The sequence below is a fragment of the Trachurus trachurus genome (genome assembly GCF_905171665.1).
Source record: "Trachurus trachurus genome assembly, chromosome: 14".
In the NCBI taxonomy this organism is placed as follows: Eukaryota; Metazoa; Chordata; class Actinopteri; order Carangiformes; family Carangidae; genus Trachurus; species Trachurus trachurus.
Genome location: NC_139903.1, coordinates 32,983,107 through 32,994,133, shown reverse-complemented (window position 1 = coordinate 32,994,133; position 11,027 = coordinate 32,983,107). Strand labels below are relative to the sequence as shown.

General features: G+C 39.2%; 1 protein-coding gene and 1 long non-coding RNA gene across 2 annotated transcripts; both read left to right on the top strand.

Moving 5' to 3' along the window:
* Window positions 1-602: 602 nt before the first annotated feature.
* On the top strand, window positions 603-1,801 carry LOC310996776. Its single transcript, XR_014595912.1, has 3 exons — window positions 603-866; window positions 952-1,143; window positions 1,545-1,801. It is a non-coding gene; the product is annotated as an uncharacterized lncRNA (long non-coding RNA).
* Window positions 1,802-4,672: 2,871 nt separating this feature from the next.
* LOC310997096 (complement factor H-related protein 1-like) lies at window positions 4,673-8,615 on the top strand. The gene is made up of 9 exons (XM_083986695.1): window positions 4,673-5,269; window positions 5,354-5,545; window positions 5,967-6,158; window positions 6,429-6,521; window positions 6,728-6,763; window positions 7,062-7,226; window positions 7,338-7,490; window positions 8,166-8,191; window positions 8,323-8,615. Exons 1-9 carry the CDS (start codon window positions 5,212-5,214, stop codon window positions 8,359-8,361), a joined length of 954 nt encoding a protein of 317 aa, XP_083842821.1. The 5' UTR covers window positions 4,673-5,211; the 3' UTR covers window positions 8,362-8,615.
* The last annotated feature ends 2,412 nt before the right edge of the window (window positions 8,616-11,027 follow it).

Below are 11,027 nucleotides of genomic sequence, written 5' to 3'. Positions count from 1 at the left end.
GCAGTTACATGGTTAGCGTTAGCGTTAGCTTTTGCTAAGTCGCCATTTTTAGCATTAGCAAAGGCATTAGCTCCGCCTTGGACTTGTTGAATAGTTTTCTGGACCGGCACTTTTGCGGGCTTGTTGTTCGGCATTTCTCGGCCAGATATGTTTATCGATCACTCACGGTTCAATATATCGTACGTAGCCTACGTAACGTATGGCTACCAATATGACTCTTAAAATAGAAGTTTGTGGATAGTTCTGTCGGGAGCTAACTGGCCTCGATCCTCTCAGTACGACGTCATCACCGGAACCGTGTTGATATTTCTTAATGCTGATCTTTGCACACAGCAGTCTGGGAAATCAAGTTGAAATTTGGACTTTAAACAGTCCCGTGAATTTTTAGAGAATATTGTGAAATAATTCTTAACTTAAACAAACACATGTAAGATAAGGTTAGTGCTGAAAATGATCAACCCTCCTCTTCATGTTGCAGTGTGTGCCAAAACGTGAAATAAGGATTTAAATTAAAAAAACGGAGTCACAATATAACAGCAAATGATGCAATTGTATAGGACTAGTCGGCGCACTTTGTTTACATTTTTAAAGAACCTCACACACTGATGGTGCATTAGTAGCCTACATACAGCTTAATAGGATATTTCCGTCGACTGCCGAGCAACAATATTGTGACGGTGACCCATCCTAATATTTACTATCTCTGAACCTTTTAGCTCAATGGGGAAATGCCCTGGACAATTATTAACTGATCCAGACCTGCACAAAGCTCTTCACCTTGCTTTAGCATGGTGATTTCATCCCAGGCAACATGAGCATGAGGTGTCTTGGTTTTGTTCTCCTCGTGTCGATTCCTGTGCTGCGTGGTAAGAACATTTAATTCTGTCACTTCAAAACATCTCAATTTGTTAAATGTATAATTGTGCAATTTTGTTTATCTTTGTATTTCAGCACAAACTGCAGATCAGTCTTGTAAGCCGCCCACACTGAACGGTGGTTATTTTATCCCTGATAACACAAGTTATCGTCATGGAGCATCGCTCGCCTATGCCTGTGATGACGGACTTAAACCAGCTGCGGAGGGTTGGTGGGCAAGTAGCACATGTCAAAACGGCAAATGGGTTCATGAACCACAATGTATAGGTGAGTGTTTGATGAATAAATACCTCTACTGGATCATTTGGTTTTGATTTGAAATCTCCAATTTCACAATGTTTCGTGCTAACTGTAAAGAAATAATATCATCCAATCTATCAGTATAAAAAATGAATGGTGGCAGAGACAGTGAGAAAAATGGCATCACATTATTTCCGACTCCACTGCAACCCTAATCTTATGGGCCACCAATAAGAAATAAGAAATTTCATTTTCTCTAACCCTCACTTTGTTGTTAAAGTATAAAATCTAACTATTCATGACTTGTGATGAAAGGTAGCTAGTACTAAATATGTCCAATGTATCTATAGTAAACATTCATAAACATAATTTTAGAAATGTATAAATATGTTGACTGAGACTGACGTTTTCTTGTTTTCTCTCCTCAGATAGACAAGACTGCATTTTACCAACAATCCCCAACGGACAAAACACTGAACACTCGACTTTGTTTAAGAATGGAGACATATTACAGACGAAATGTAACAAGGGATATGAACACAAGTACAATGTCACAACAGCCAGATGTGAAGATGGACAATGGTCATCTTTGCCCGTCTGTCAGAGTAAGCCTGTCAGATCTGTCACCTGAGAATGAAACAAATGAGACAGTTATGTTTCTAAATCGTGTTGGGACTGTAGTTGGCCTTAACTCTTTGAGTGCCAGCCCTTTTATAAAATGGTCAGTGCCATGTGCCAGCGTTTCGGGGCATTTTGAGTAATATTTTAAGACCCAGAGAATATTTTGTACTATGACTCTGAAAACACCAAAACAGCTCACAGGAAAGAGGAGACTCTCTATTTAACTAGGGAAAAAAACATTTGTTTGTACCTTGTTCCATTCTTAATTTATCTTAAGTTGAATAGAGCCTGGTTGCACCAAAAAGACCACTTTATTTCTAGAAAGCTGAGAAAAATGCATTTTTGTGAAAGAGAGTCTCTCAAGAAAAACAGTGATTTATCCGTTTTAATTTTGGCTTCAAAAACATGTAAGACATCTGAAAAATTCATTTCACATGTTTTTTCATTGTTAAAAAAAAAAAAAATACAACAAGTAGGAGTCCTACCAAAGTCCTTCTCTGGTCTCTGCAGAGTGATGCCTGCTCTCCTACTCCTCCTGCAGTTGCTGCCCCCTCACCCTCTCCTAACCCCCTCCTCCCCCCCTCCCCTCCTTCTCCTCCTGCTGCATCCCCTCGTCTCTGAAGTAGGGAGGGAGACGTCATGCCGTTCTTCAGCCTCTTTGCTGGAAGCGGCAGCGACTCACCGCGCTGATCTCTCGGTTCGTCGTCACGTCGGTTAGACAGCAACTGGTGAAACTGACTCCGCGATCCGCTTTCGCTTTGGCATTTTGGTGCTGATCATCTAGATCAGTTTACCTTTCCTGCCTCCTCCGACCACTTCATGCTGGAGCTATGCTAATAGCATCCGTAGCTATAAGCTTTCCTCCAGCTCCACGTTACACTTGTTCCAGGCTCTGCCCGTCGTTTTTCTCTAGAAATAGAAACTTTTTCCGACTTTGTTATCTCCGTACCGATCGCACTCGTCTTCTCCTTCTTCTTCACTTCTTGCTCTGATCTACAGTCTTCTTCGTTCTACACATCCCAGAAGCCCCAAAATTACTCACAGTGTGCGCGAGAGCGTCCCCATTTACCAGCCGCAGAAAAGTGCATTTGACGTCTATGGACGTCAATGGCACTCAAGCGTTGGATTTTGATTGACGTCCATAGACGTCAATGGCACTCAATGAGTTAATGTGCACACCTAAATCTGAAACCCTCACATATTTCAATGATTTTGAGTACGTGATAACTTTATTTCTGGAGATGCATGAAACAAATTAAGAATTCAATTGGGCCCCCTTGTCTTACAATTTGAATTCAAGATATTTAATAATGACCTCATTACTAAAACATGGCTGTCAGCAGTGCATCCATCCCTTGCACTTAGACAGGACACAACCAATAAAACTTAGGGACGGATCAAACAGAACTACAGTGTCAGCGCACCTTATTTGATCAACTTTGACTTGACTGAGCAAATCTGACATCCACACAGAGGTCCAGTCATTTGGAAACCTCACTGTATAACAAAGGTATTTTACTGTCAGAAATGAAATGTCTCATTTCTAAAAACTGAAAAGTGGGAGTGTGCCCTCAGAAATGTTCAATTCAAAAATATAAATCGAAGAACTAAGCATCCGTGAACTGCTAACTTTGTGTAGCCTAATTTATCATCAATGACGCTTTTCCGTACAGTTTTCTATTTAGAAAGGAAAGAAGGAGGATCATATTTTGACCTGTGTCTTAAAGTAAGATAAATAAAAATAAACAAAGGACCCATTGGCCCAAGACATAAAAAATTAACAAGTTCTTGTTTCTTTTGTGCAGACACTTACTGCTCCATGGACACTACTGAATATCCTGACTTAGTGGCTGATGGAGTCAAACATATTAGAAGCGGCTACGAAATGGAATTGAGATGTGTGAAAAAACATTGGTACTGGGTGTCAGATCATTATTCTTTGGCTGAGTGCATTCAAGGAAAATTAATAATAAACAAATGTAAGTATCACTTCATTACATTACAATATGACATTGACAGAAGGGTTAGTGTTGAAAAGACTGGTTTAATATATCTGCTGACCAGAACCTGCAAAGCTCAGTAATCAGCTCTTTATTTGTTTCATCTGTTACAACAAGAAAAGTATAAAACCAACTACCTGGCCAGGGCGCTCTGCTGGTTGCCAGGCAACCTCAAGGTGACAACCAGACTGTTGGGAAACTGATGACATCACACCTGGTCTAGCCTCGCTTCCTCTGTAGCTGCTGTAGCTAAACCTACATTTCTAAATGTCACTTCCTTTTAGGAGAAACAAAACTACACAATGATAAATCTACAGCCCCCATCATACTTGAGGTTGTAATCATGATTTAAATGCATCATAAAATTCACAAATAATCTGGTCTAAAGTCACCGTCCAAATATTTTACCTGTACCCTCAACATCTGCCAAGCAGTCTGTTCCTGGGCTGAATTTTTAACTAACAGTCTTGGTGGTATTTTAAAGGAGGTTTTCCCAAACTTTGGTTTCCCTTTGTAACATGTGAATTATTGAGCTTTAGAGGTGCTTTTATAAAGCTTCTTTATATTCACCACTGTGTTTCTATGATCATTTTTAGGTCGTGGCCTTGCAGAAAGGGCATTGGTGAGTAATATGTGGTGTTAATTTATATGATACTACATAATGATAATGATTAAGTTATTATTATTATTATTATTATTATTATTATTATTATTATTATTACTACTATTTACAGTCTGTCTTTTAACCAGGGATTTTGATGGTTGAAGTCAACTACACGCCTGGAAACTTGGTGGTGATGATGATGATGTTACATCATGTGTTGATTTGCATTGAAACATGTAGCTCACATGTCCACCCTACAGTATCTCCATGTTGAAACCTATGGTTGAAACGTGTCAGTGTTTGAATAGTCAAGCTTTCTTTTCAAGTATATTTTTGGGGCTTTTGCCTTTAATTGACAGGTTAGTTGAGAGAGACAGGAAATGGGGAGGCAGAGAGTGGGGGAATGACATGCAGCAAAGGGCCACCCGATGCGAGATTCAAACCAGGGCCAGCTGCAGCAAAGACTGTAACCTCCTCGCATGGGGGCGCCTGCTCTACCCACTGAGGTAAACGGTGCCCCTTGAGTAGTCAAGCTTGATTTGTGACACTGCAGGTGTGTGTTGTTCTTACAAGCAGCCAATGATCAGATAAATCTTGTTTTTAGCTATCGTGCTCATCAAGAAGTAATGATGGATAAATAATTAAACCAGTTGAGGCACCTGACCTAGCCTGAAAACACAGCAATCCGGGGAATCATTTTGAAATTTGGACTCTGAATCATCATTGATCATTAGTTTTTTGTTGACAGTTGTAAAGCAAATAATCTTCCATGGCCTTGTGGATCTAGCCTGAGAGCATATTATGTTTGAAGAACAGATCTGGACGACAGTTTTGCTCTGCGTTGTCGTGAGATGATTCAGCCCTGACAAGATGTGCAACAGATATTTTGGATGTCTTCTCCTCATTTGGTTTCCTGCAGTGCTACATGGTGATGGCATTGAGTATTTTCATTTTCAATAACTTCATTTTGTAAGAAACAGTAAGGGTAATCTTTCCTGTTGTTGTTTTTCAGCACAAAGTGATACACAGTCCTGTAGCGCTCCTGACCTACTAGGTGGTGTCTTTTCCCCGAGGCAGGAGACTTACTCTAGTGGAACCCAGCTCACCTATATCTGCAATGAAGGACTTCAAACAGCTGTGAATGGTCAGTTGGCCACAATCACATGTGAAAATGGTAAATGGTCCCATGAGGCACAATGTATAGGTAAGTGTTCCCGTACATCCATGGTTGTCTTAGTTTTACCTGCCTTAGATGTCAGCATGCTAACATACAAAGCTAAGATATTGAATGTGGTAAAGCATGTAGGCATTTATGAACAGATTAGCATGGAGACACAGCATGGTGCCACAACAGCCTACATTATCATTAAAGCGTGAAACTGTTACCAAACTATTGTCTCCGTCTTCTTTAGTTCCTTAGTTCTTAGCCGTTTTAAATACTGACTTTTTTTTAACAGAACGTTTCTGTTCATACAGAGACAAAGTCACTGCAATAAAAGAAATAAACTAAAAACAGATACTATGTGTCTGTGTCTAAATTCAAAGTTATCATCTGCCACAACCAACAACTTTTCATACTGATGTCCTTTTCTGTCCCTCTTCATGATTTATTTTCTCATTTACAGAAAGTGGCACTGCATGTGGTCAGCCCCCTTCATTTCCTCATGCTGTCATATTTGATCGGGGATACAAGGAGGCTCTTCCTGGAGATACAGAAGTGGTGTATATATGTGAGGATGGATACGCTACAGAGGAAATATACGTCAGCACATCCATCTTTTGCAGAGCTGGGGCCTGGACTGAAGGTCCAACATGCAGTAAGTTGAGAATGCCAATCCTGTCTATAATGTTTATTACTTAAAGCCTCTGTGCTTATTTGCTTTGTTTATCTGCTATTTGCACAAACACATTTGCACGCATAGATAATTTAGAGGTTAGTGACTATGTTAGGAAAAACCTTTATAGTAGCACCAACCTCTAAGGCTGAAAAATTAGGCTTCATTCCAAGTTCAATGGTAATACATTTTGGAAACCGTAAAGAGGCCATATTCAAGTTACAGTATCAATGCCTAATGTTTTCCACTTAGAAAAAATAGAAGATCCAGGTGCTGGTTCTTCAGGAGCAGGAACAGGTGTTGGAGGGGGCACAGCTACTGGCCAGGAGATACAACCAACTGAAGGTAGGATTATGGAGCTTTCTATCAGTGTGACATGATTAAATCTTGAAGAGCAGATTTAATTCACTGATTTGAAGTAAAATTTACTTCATGGTTTACACTTTCTTCTAGTTGCAACATTATTTTCACTCTACTCTGAGTCAAAGAAAATCCCAAAGTGACACTGACAGACTTGTTCTCTGCTCTCTCGTCTGCTCTGTATCTTACAGGAACTTCTACGACCTCTGACGGACGCTACACAACAAGTAAAACATTCATATGTATTGCATCTTTAAAATGACATGTAGAGGACTTGATTTATTTATTTACTCTGTAAAATATTGTCAAAATAGTTGTTTTTTATTGTACAAACTTGAGTTTGGCTTTACATCAGTTGCACCTCTGGCTATGTGGCACAGTCCTAGGCAAACAAAATAACATAAGGCTGATTGCACAATCCTCGTTATATTAAAATAAGTTATGTTGTTGTTGCTGCTGTGATGATGCTGTGATGTTTTGTTGAGATCCTGTGACAACCTTAATGAACCTCTTTTATTGTTTCAGTCGACCACTGTGGGGCGCCACAAAACCTTCCAAATGCTGAATATACAGTAGAAACGGACCAAATGTCTTTGACATACAAATGTAAACTACGTTACAGAGTACTGGGTTCACCCACAGTGAGGTGCAACAGTGATCGTACCTGGTCACATCTCCCCACCTGCAGAGGTATAAACTCATCCTTACCAACTTTCATTTCAAACATCATCCAATGTGTTGTCTAAATAAATAATCATACGTTTATTTATTTATTTTTTTAATTCTTTTGTTTGAATAAAGATTGTGTTGCGCCATCTGGTCAATATGAAGGTGGGTTATATCTACGTGAAGACAGAGTCATAAAGGAACGACTATTTACAAAAGTCCAGTGTTCAAGCCCTGGATCGATAAGTAGATTTTTGTGCCGTAATGGATGGATACAATACACCACATGTAAGTATAAATAATAATAGCTCTTTGTATTTTAACTTGATTCAATGGTTTTAGTTTTTATCATGATCGACAGGAAAAGAGGTTGGTAAAGGTAAAAGATCTATTTACACACCATAAGACAGCTGAAACCTTGACATTTAAAACATGAGCATGAGTATTATTTTATAATTTTAGTATTATCAACAAACCCCAGAGAAATACCTGCCCTCTTGTCTGACTCAAATTACAAACACAAATAAATAATTTTCTCTTTGTGTGAAGACAAAGTAAATTATGAATGTGCGCCTATTTATGAGTGAATTTGAGACTTCAGAGACGTCTGGCAAAAAGCTAGATAGCCTGCGTCAAAATAGTGATGTGATAATGGGTGTGACTGTTCCCCTTTCCACGCCCCCACATCGGGGAGTCCCCATGCTACGTCCAGTTGCCCCCACAACCCCTCACAGGGTGGTTGTGCCTGGTAAAATACCTTAAAAACACTTATGAAATCCTAGATTTACTACGACTGACACTCTAATAGAAATTGTCGACAGTCTGGAAAAGTATAAAATAGCACCAGCCAGTCTTGTTCTTTCAGATTTTCCTCTGTAGTTGGAGTCGGGCAGTATTTCAGTGAGTCAGAACGAATGTTTCAGAAACATTTACTGCTGTGTTGTTGTTATTGTGTCTTTTTAGGTTGTACTGAAGATGTGCATCGTCAAGTAAGATAACCAACTATTATTATATGATTAATAATATTTTTATTGTTCAATGCTGGATAACACTTTGTTTTACCCTGCAAATATAATTAATAAACAGTTAATATTATTTCTTTTTGTCTGTTTGTAACCAGGGAAGGTGCCCACTCCATACAATACCAGCACCTGTTTAGATTCACCAGAGAATGACAACAAAAGCCACATTGTAAACCTTTGAGATGCTTCTCCCAGAGAACAGCTACAGCAAGAAAAATGTTTTCACACATCGGTTTCATTTCTTCTAAACGAGTTATTTCTTGTTCATTTTGATTTTGAAAATAAACTCCCACTTGATGTAGTTTGACAGTCAGCCTGTATCTTTATGACTGGATCTCTTCATGTACTATTGACATAAATACATAAATAAAGCTTATATGGTCTGATTAAATGTTTTGATGAAAAATTATTTTTTATTTGAAATTTTTCGTTTTACAGTGTCTGTTCAAAAACAATGAGTTAAAACCCTTTAAACAGATTTTTTTGTTTGTTTGTTTTTACAGTAATGAGTATTAATATCATAAAACATTCAAACTGCAGCTTTATGAGTGGAGTAATATGATGAATTTTAGCCTGTCACAATAGTGGGAACAATAGCAGTTATGTTCTGGCATTGGGTGCTCCAGTAGGTCACCACAGTGTGAACACACACCCATTATAAAGCTGGATTTTGTCAAAAAACGTAATGATTTTAAAACCAAATATCAGAAACTTGAAGATATCAATATCAATAAGCTGAGTCATAGAGGAACACTTAAAAAGTTTGTCTACAGCTTAGAATTTGAATGAAGTCTCTAGCAGAAAGTATGGTGAAGCTTTAGTGGCTGAAAGAAGTAAGAAGATTTGAAGAGTTTGAAGCTGTTCCAATGCATTCTCTATGGGGGGGGAAAAAATCTGAAAAAGTTAAATATTTGAAAAAGTAAAAAAAAGTATGAAAAATTTGAATACATCCGATAAAGTCCAGAAAAAGCTTCACGTTTTGATATATGAATTGTTGAAATAGCACAAAGTATGAAGGACTAGAAGAAGACCGTAAAAAGGCGGAAGAAAATGGCCGAACAGAAGAACAATAGTAGTGTGAATGCTGAAAAAATCCACACAATAACAGTAGTGCCCGGGCGAAGCACTGGTCCCTGATCTGGGATCAGTGCCCGGTGCGATGGCCCGTGGCCCTAATTACTGGACCTTATTCATTTCCACAGTGTAGCTATTACCATAGTAGTGAGATAATCAGATGTTCAAAAACATACGTTCCTCATAATTACATTAACTTACAGAAACAGTACCAATACACAAGCAGACATTTCAAGTAAATCAGACAAACACTAATTGATTGCACCAAATAGCTTCAGCTAGATAGAGAGCTGTTTGACTAATAAATGTTCTTTCAATAGATCTTTAAATCTGTATTTGTTATGTTCTTGGATAATATGTTCCATATCACTATGGCCCTATACAATTACCGTACACTTCATCTTGTTTGTTTTCACTTTGGGTAAGGTGAATTTACCCTCCGTAGCATGTCTTGTTTTGTAACGGTGTTCATCCTAACTGAAAGACAAACGTTTGTATAGAACCCTCGGCAATTTCCTCACAGACGGTCTTCTAATAACAGCTGCTACTGAGGCAGTAAATCTGTTCTTACCGTTCAACCAGGCAAGACAGTTATGCATTTTATCAACATTGGTTCTGTATGGACAGCGCAATAAATATCGTGCTGCCTTGTTCTGAGCAATTTGCAGTTTCTTTATAAGTGATGAAAACAGCGCACGACCAAACCTCAACAATAATCGAGGTGTGGAGCTTACCGGAACACTTCAGTTTGTTGATGCTTCAGTTTATCTCTTCATGAAAATCGATTATTTGGTTCTTCAGTCTGTTTTTCATTAACATCAACAAAGTGAAGTGTTCCTTTCAGCTCTGAATGAGCCGTTCATATCATTCATATCTCCATGGAGCGGGTAAGCTCGGTGCTGCTGCCATGTGGTGTCTCCATGTTTTTACGTTCAGTGGCAGCGTGACGGTAGGAAACCACGGAAACTCAGCGGAGACACCGGAGCTGTCGGCTCAGGTGGAGGTGGCGTCTGTGAAAAGTCACCGTGGTAACGCAGTGAGGAGGAATGGAGCGTTACACTGATGCTGCATTCACCTGCAGTCGGGCAGACGGCCGTCGCTAACAAACCAGATGTCATTTTAGTCACAGAAGTCCAGAGAAAGCCGGTAAAACAATACCACATCGCCATGACAACATATTGTCACGTGTATTGTTTTGCCTGGTGCTGACGGACCACTTGTTGACATAGAGGCTTGTTTATGCTGTTACCTGCAGCGGCTGTCGTCCATCTGCCCAATTTCACCTGAATGCAGCATGAAAAATACGATTGAGTTGCTTGAGATATACAACCACAACGCGAGATGGAGGAATTCCTACACAATGTTCCTTTAAAGGTTAATTAGTTATAGTTACTAGTTACTTTCCCCAAGAAGTAACTGAACTACTAATCTTAATGCTGACGTCAGGTGACTCACCTCTTTGAAGAAAAAAAAGCACCGCTGTGGTAAAGCTCAGAGAGGGCGCAGCGGACAACTACAGACTGATTGAATAATCCAAAACTATAATCACAACTCAAGTTCCTTTCACAAATGAACAGTTGTGCACTTTGCCTTAATGATGAGCAGTGGAAGATGATTCATTGCACAAATTCCTTATAATCTGAGGGGTGTTGCACAAAACCTAGATCAGGGATTAAGCCGGGATATGTTGGTTATCCTGGCTGAATTTAGCCTCAAGTCGGTTGTTCAA

Coding starts and splice junctions, on each gene's coding strand:
- LOC310997096 (XM_083986695.1), top strand. CDS start 5,212: ATGTGCAACAGATATTTTGGATGTCTTCTCCTCATTTGGTTTCCTGCA. Junction 5,270..5,353: donor GTTTCCTGCAGTGCTACATG/GTGATGGCATTG, acceptor GTTGTTTTTCAG/CACAAAGTGATACACAGTCC. Junction 6,522..6,727: donor GGAGATACAACCAACTGAAG/GTAGGATTATGG, acceptor TGTATCTTACAG/GAACTTCTACGACCTCTGAC.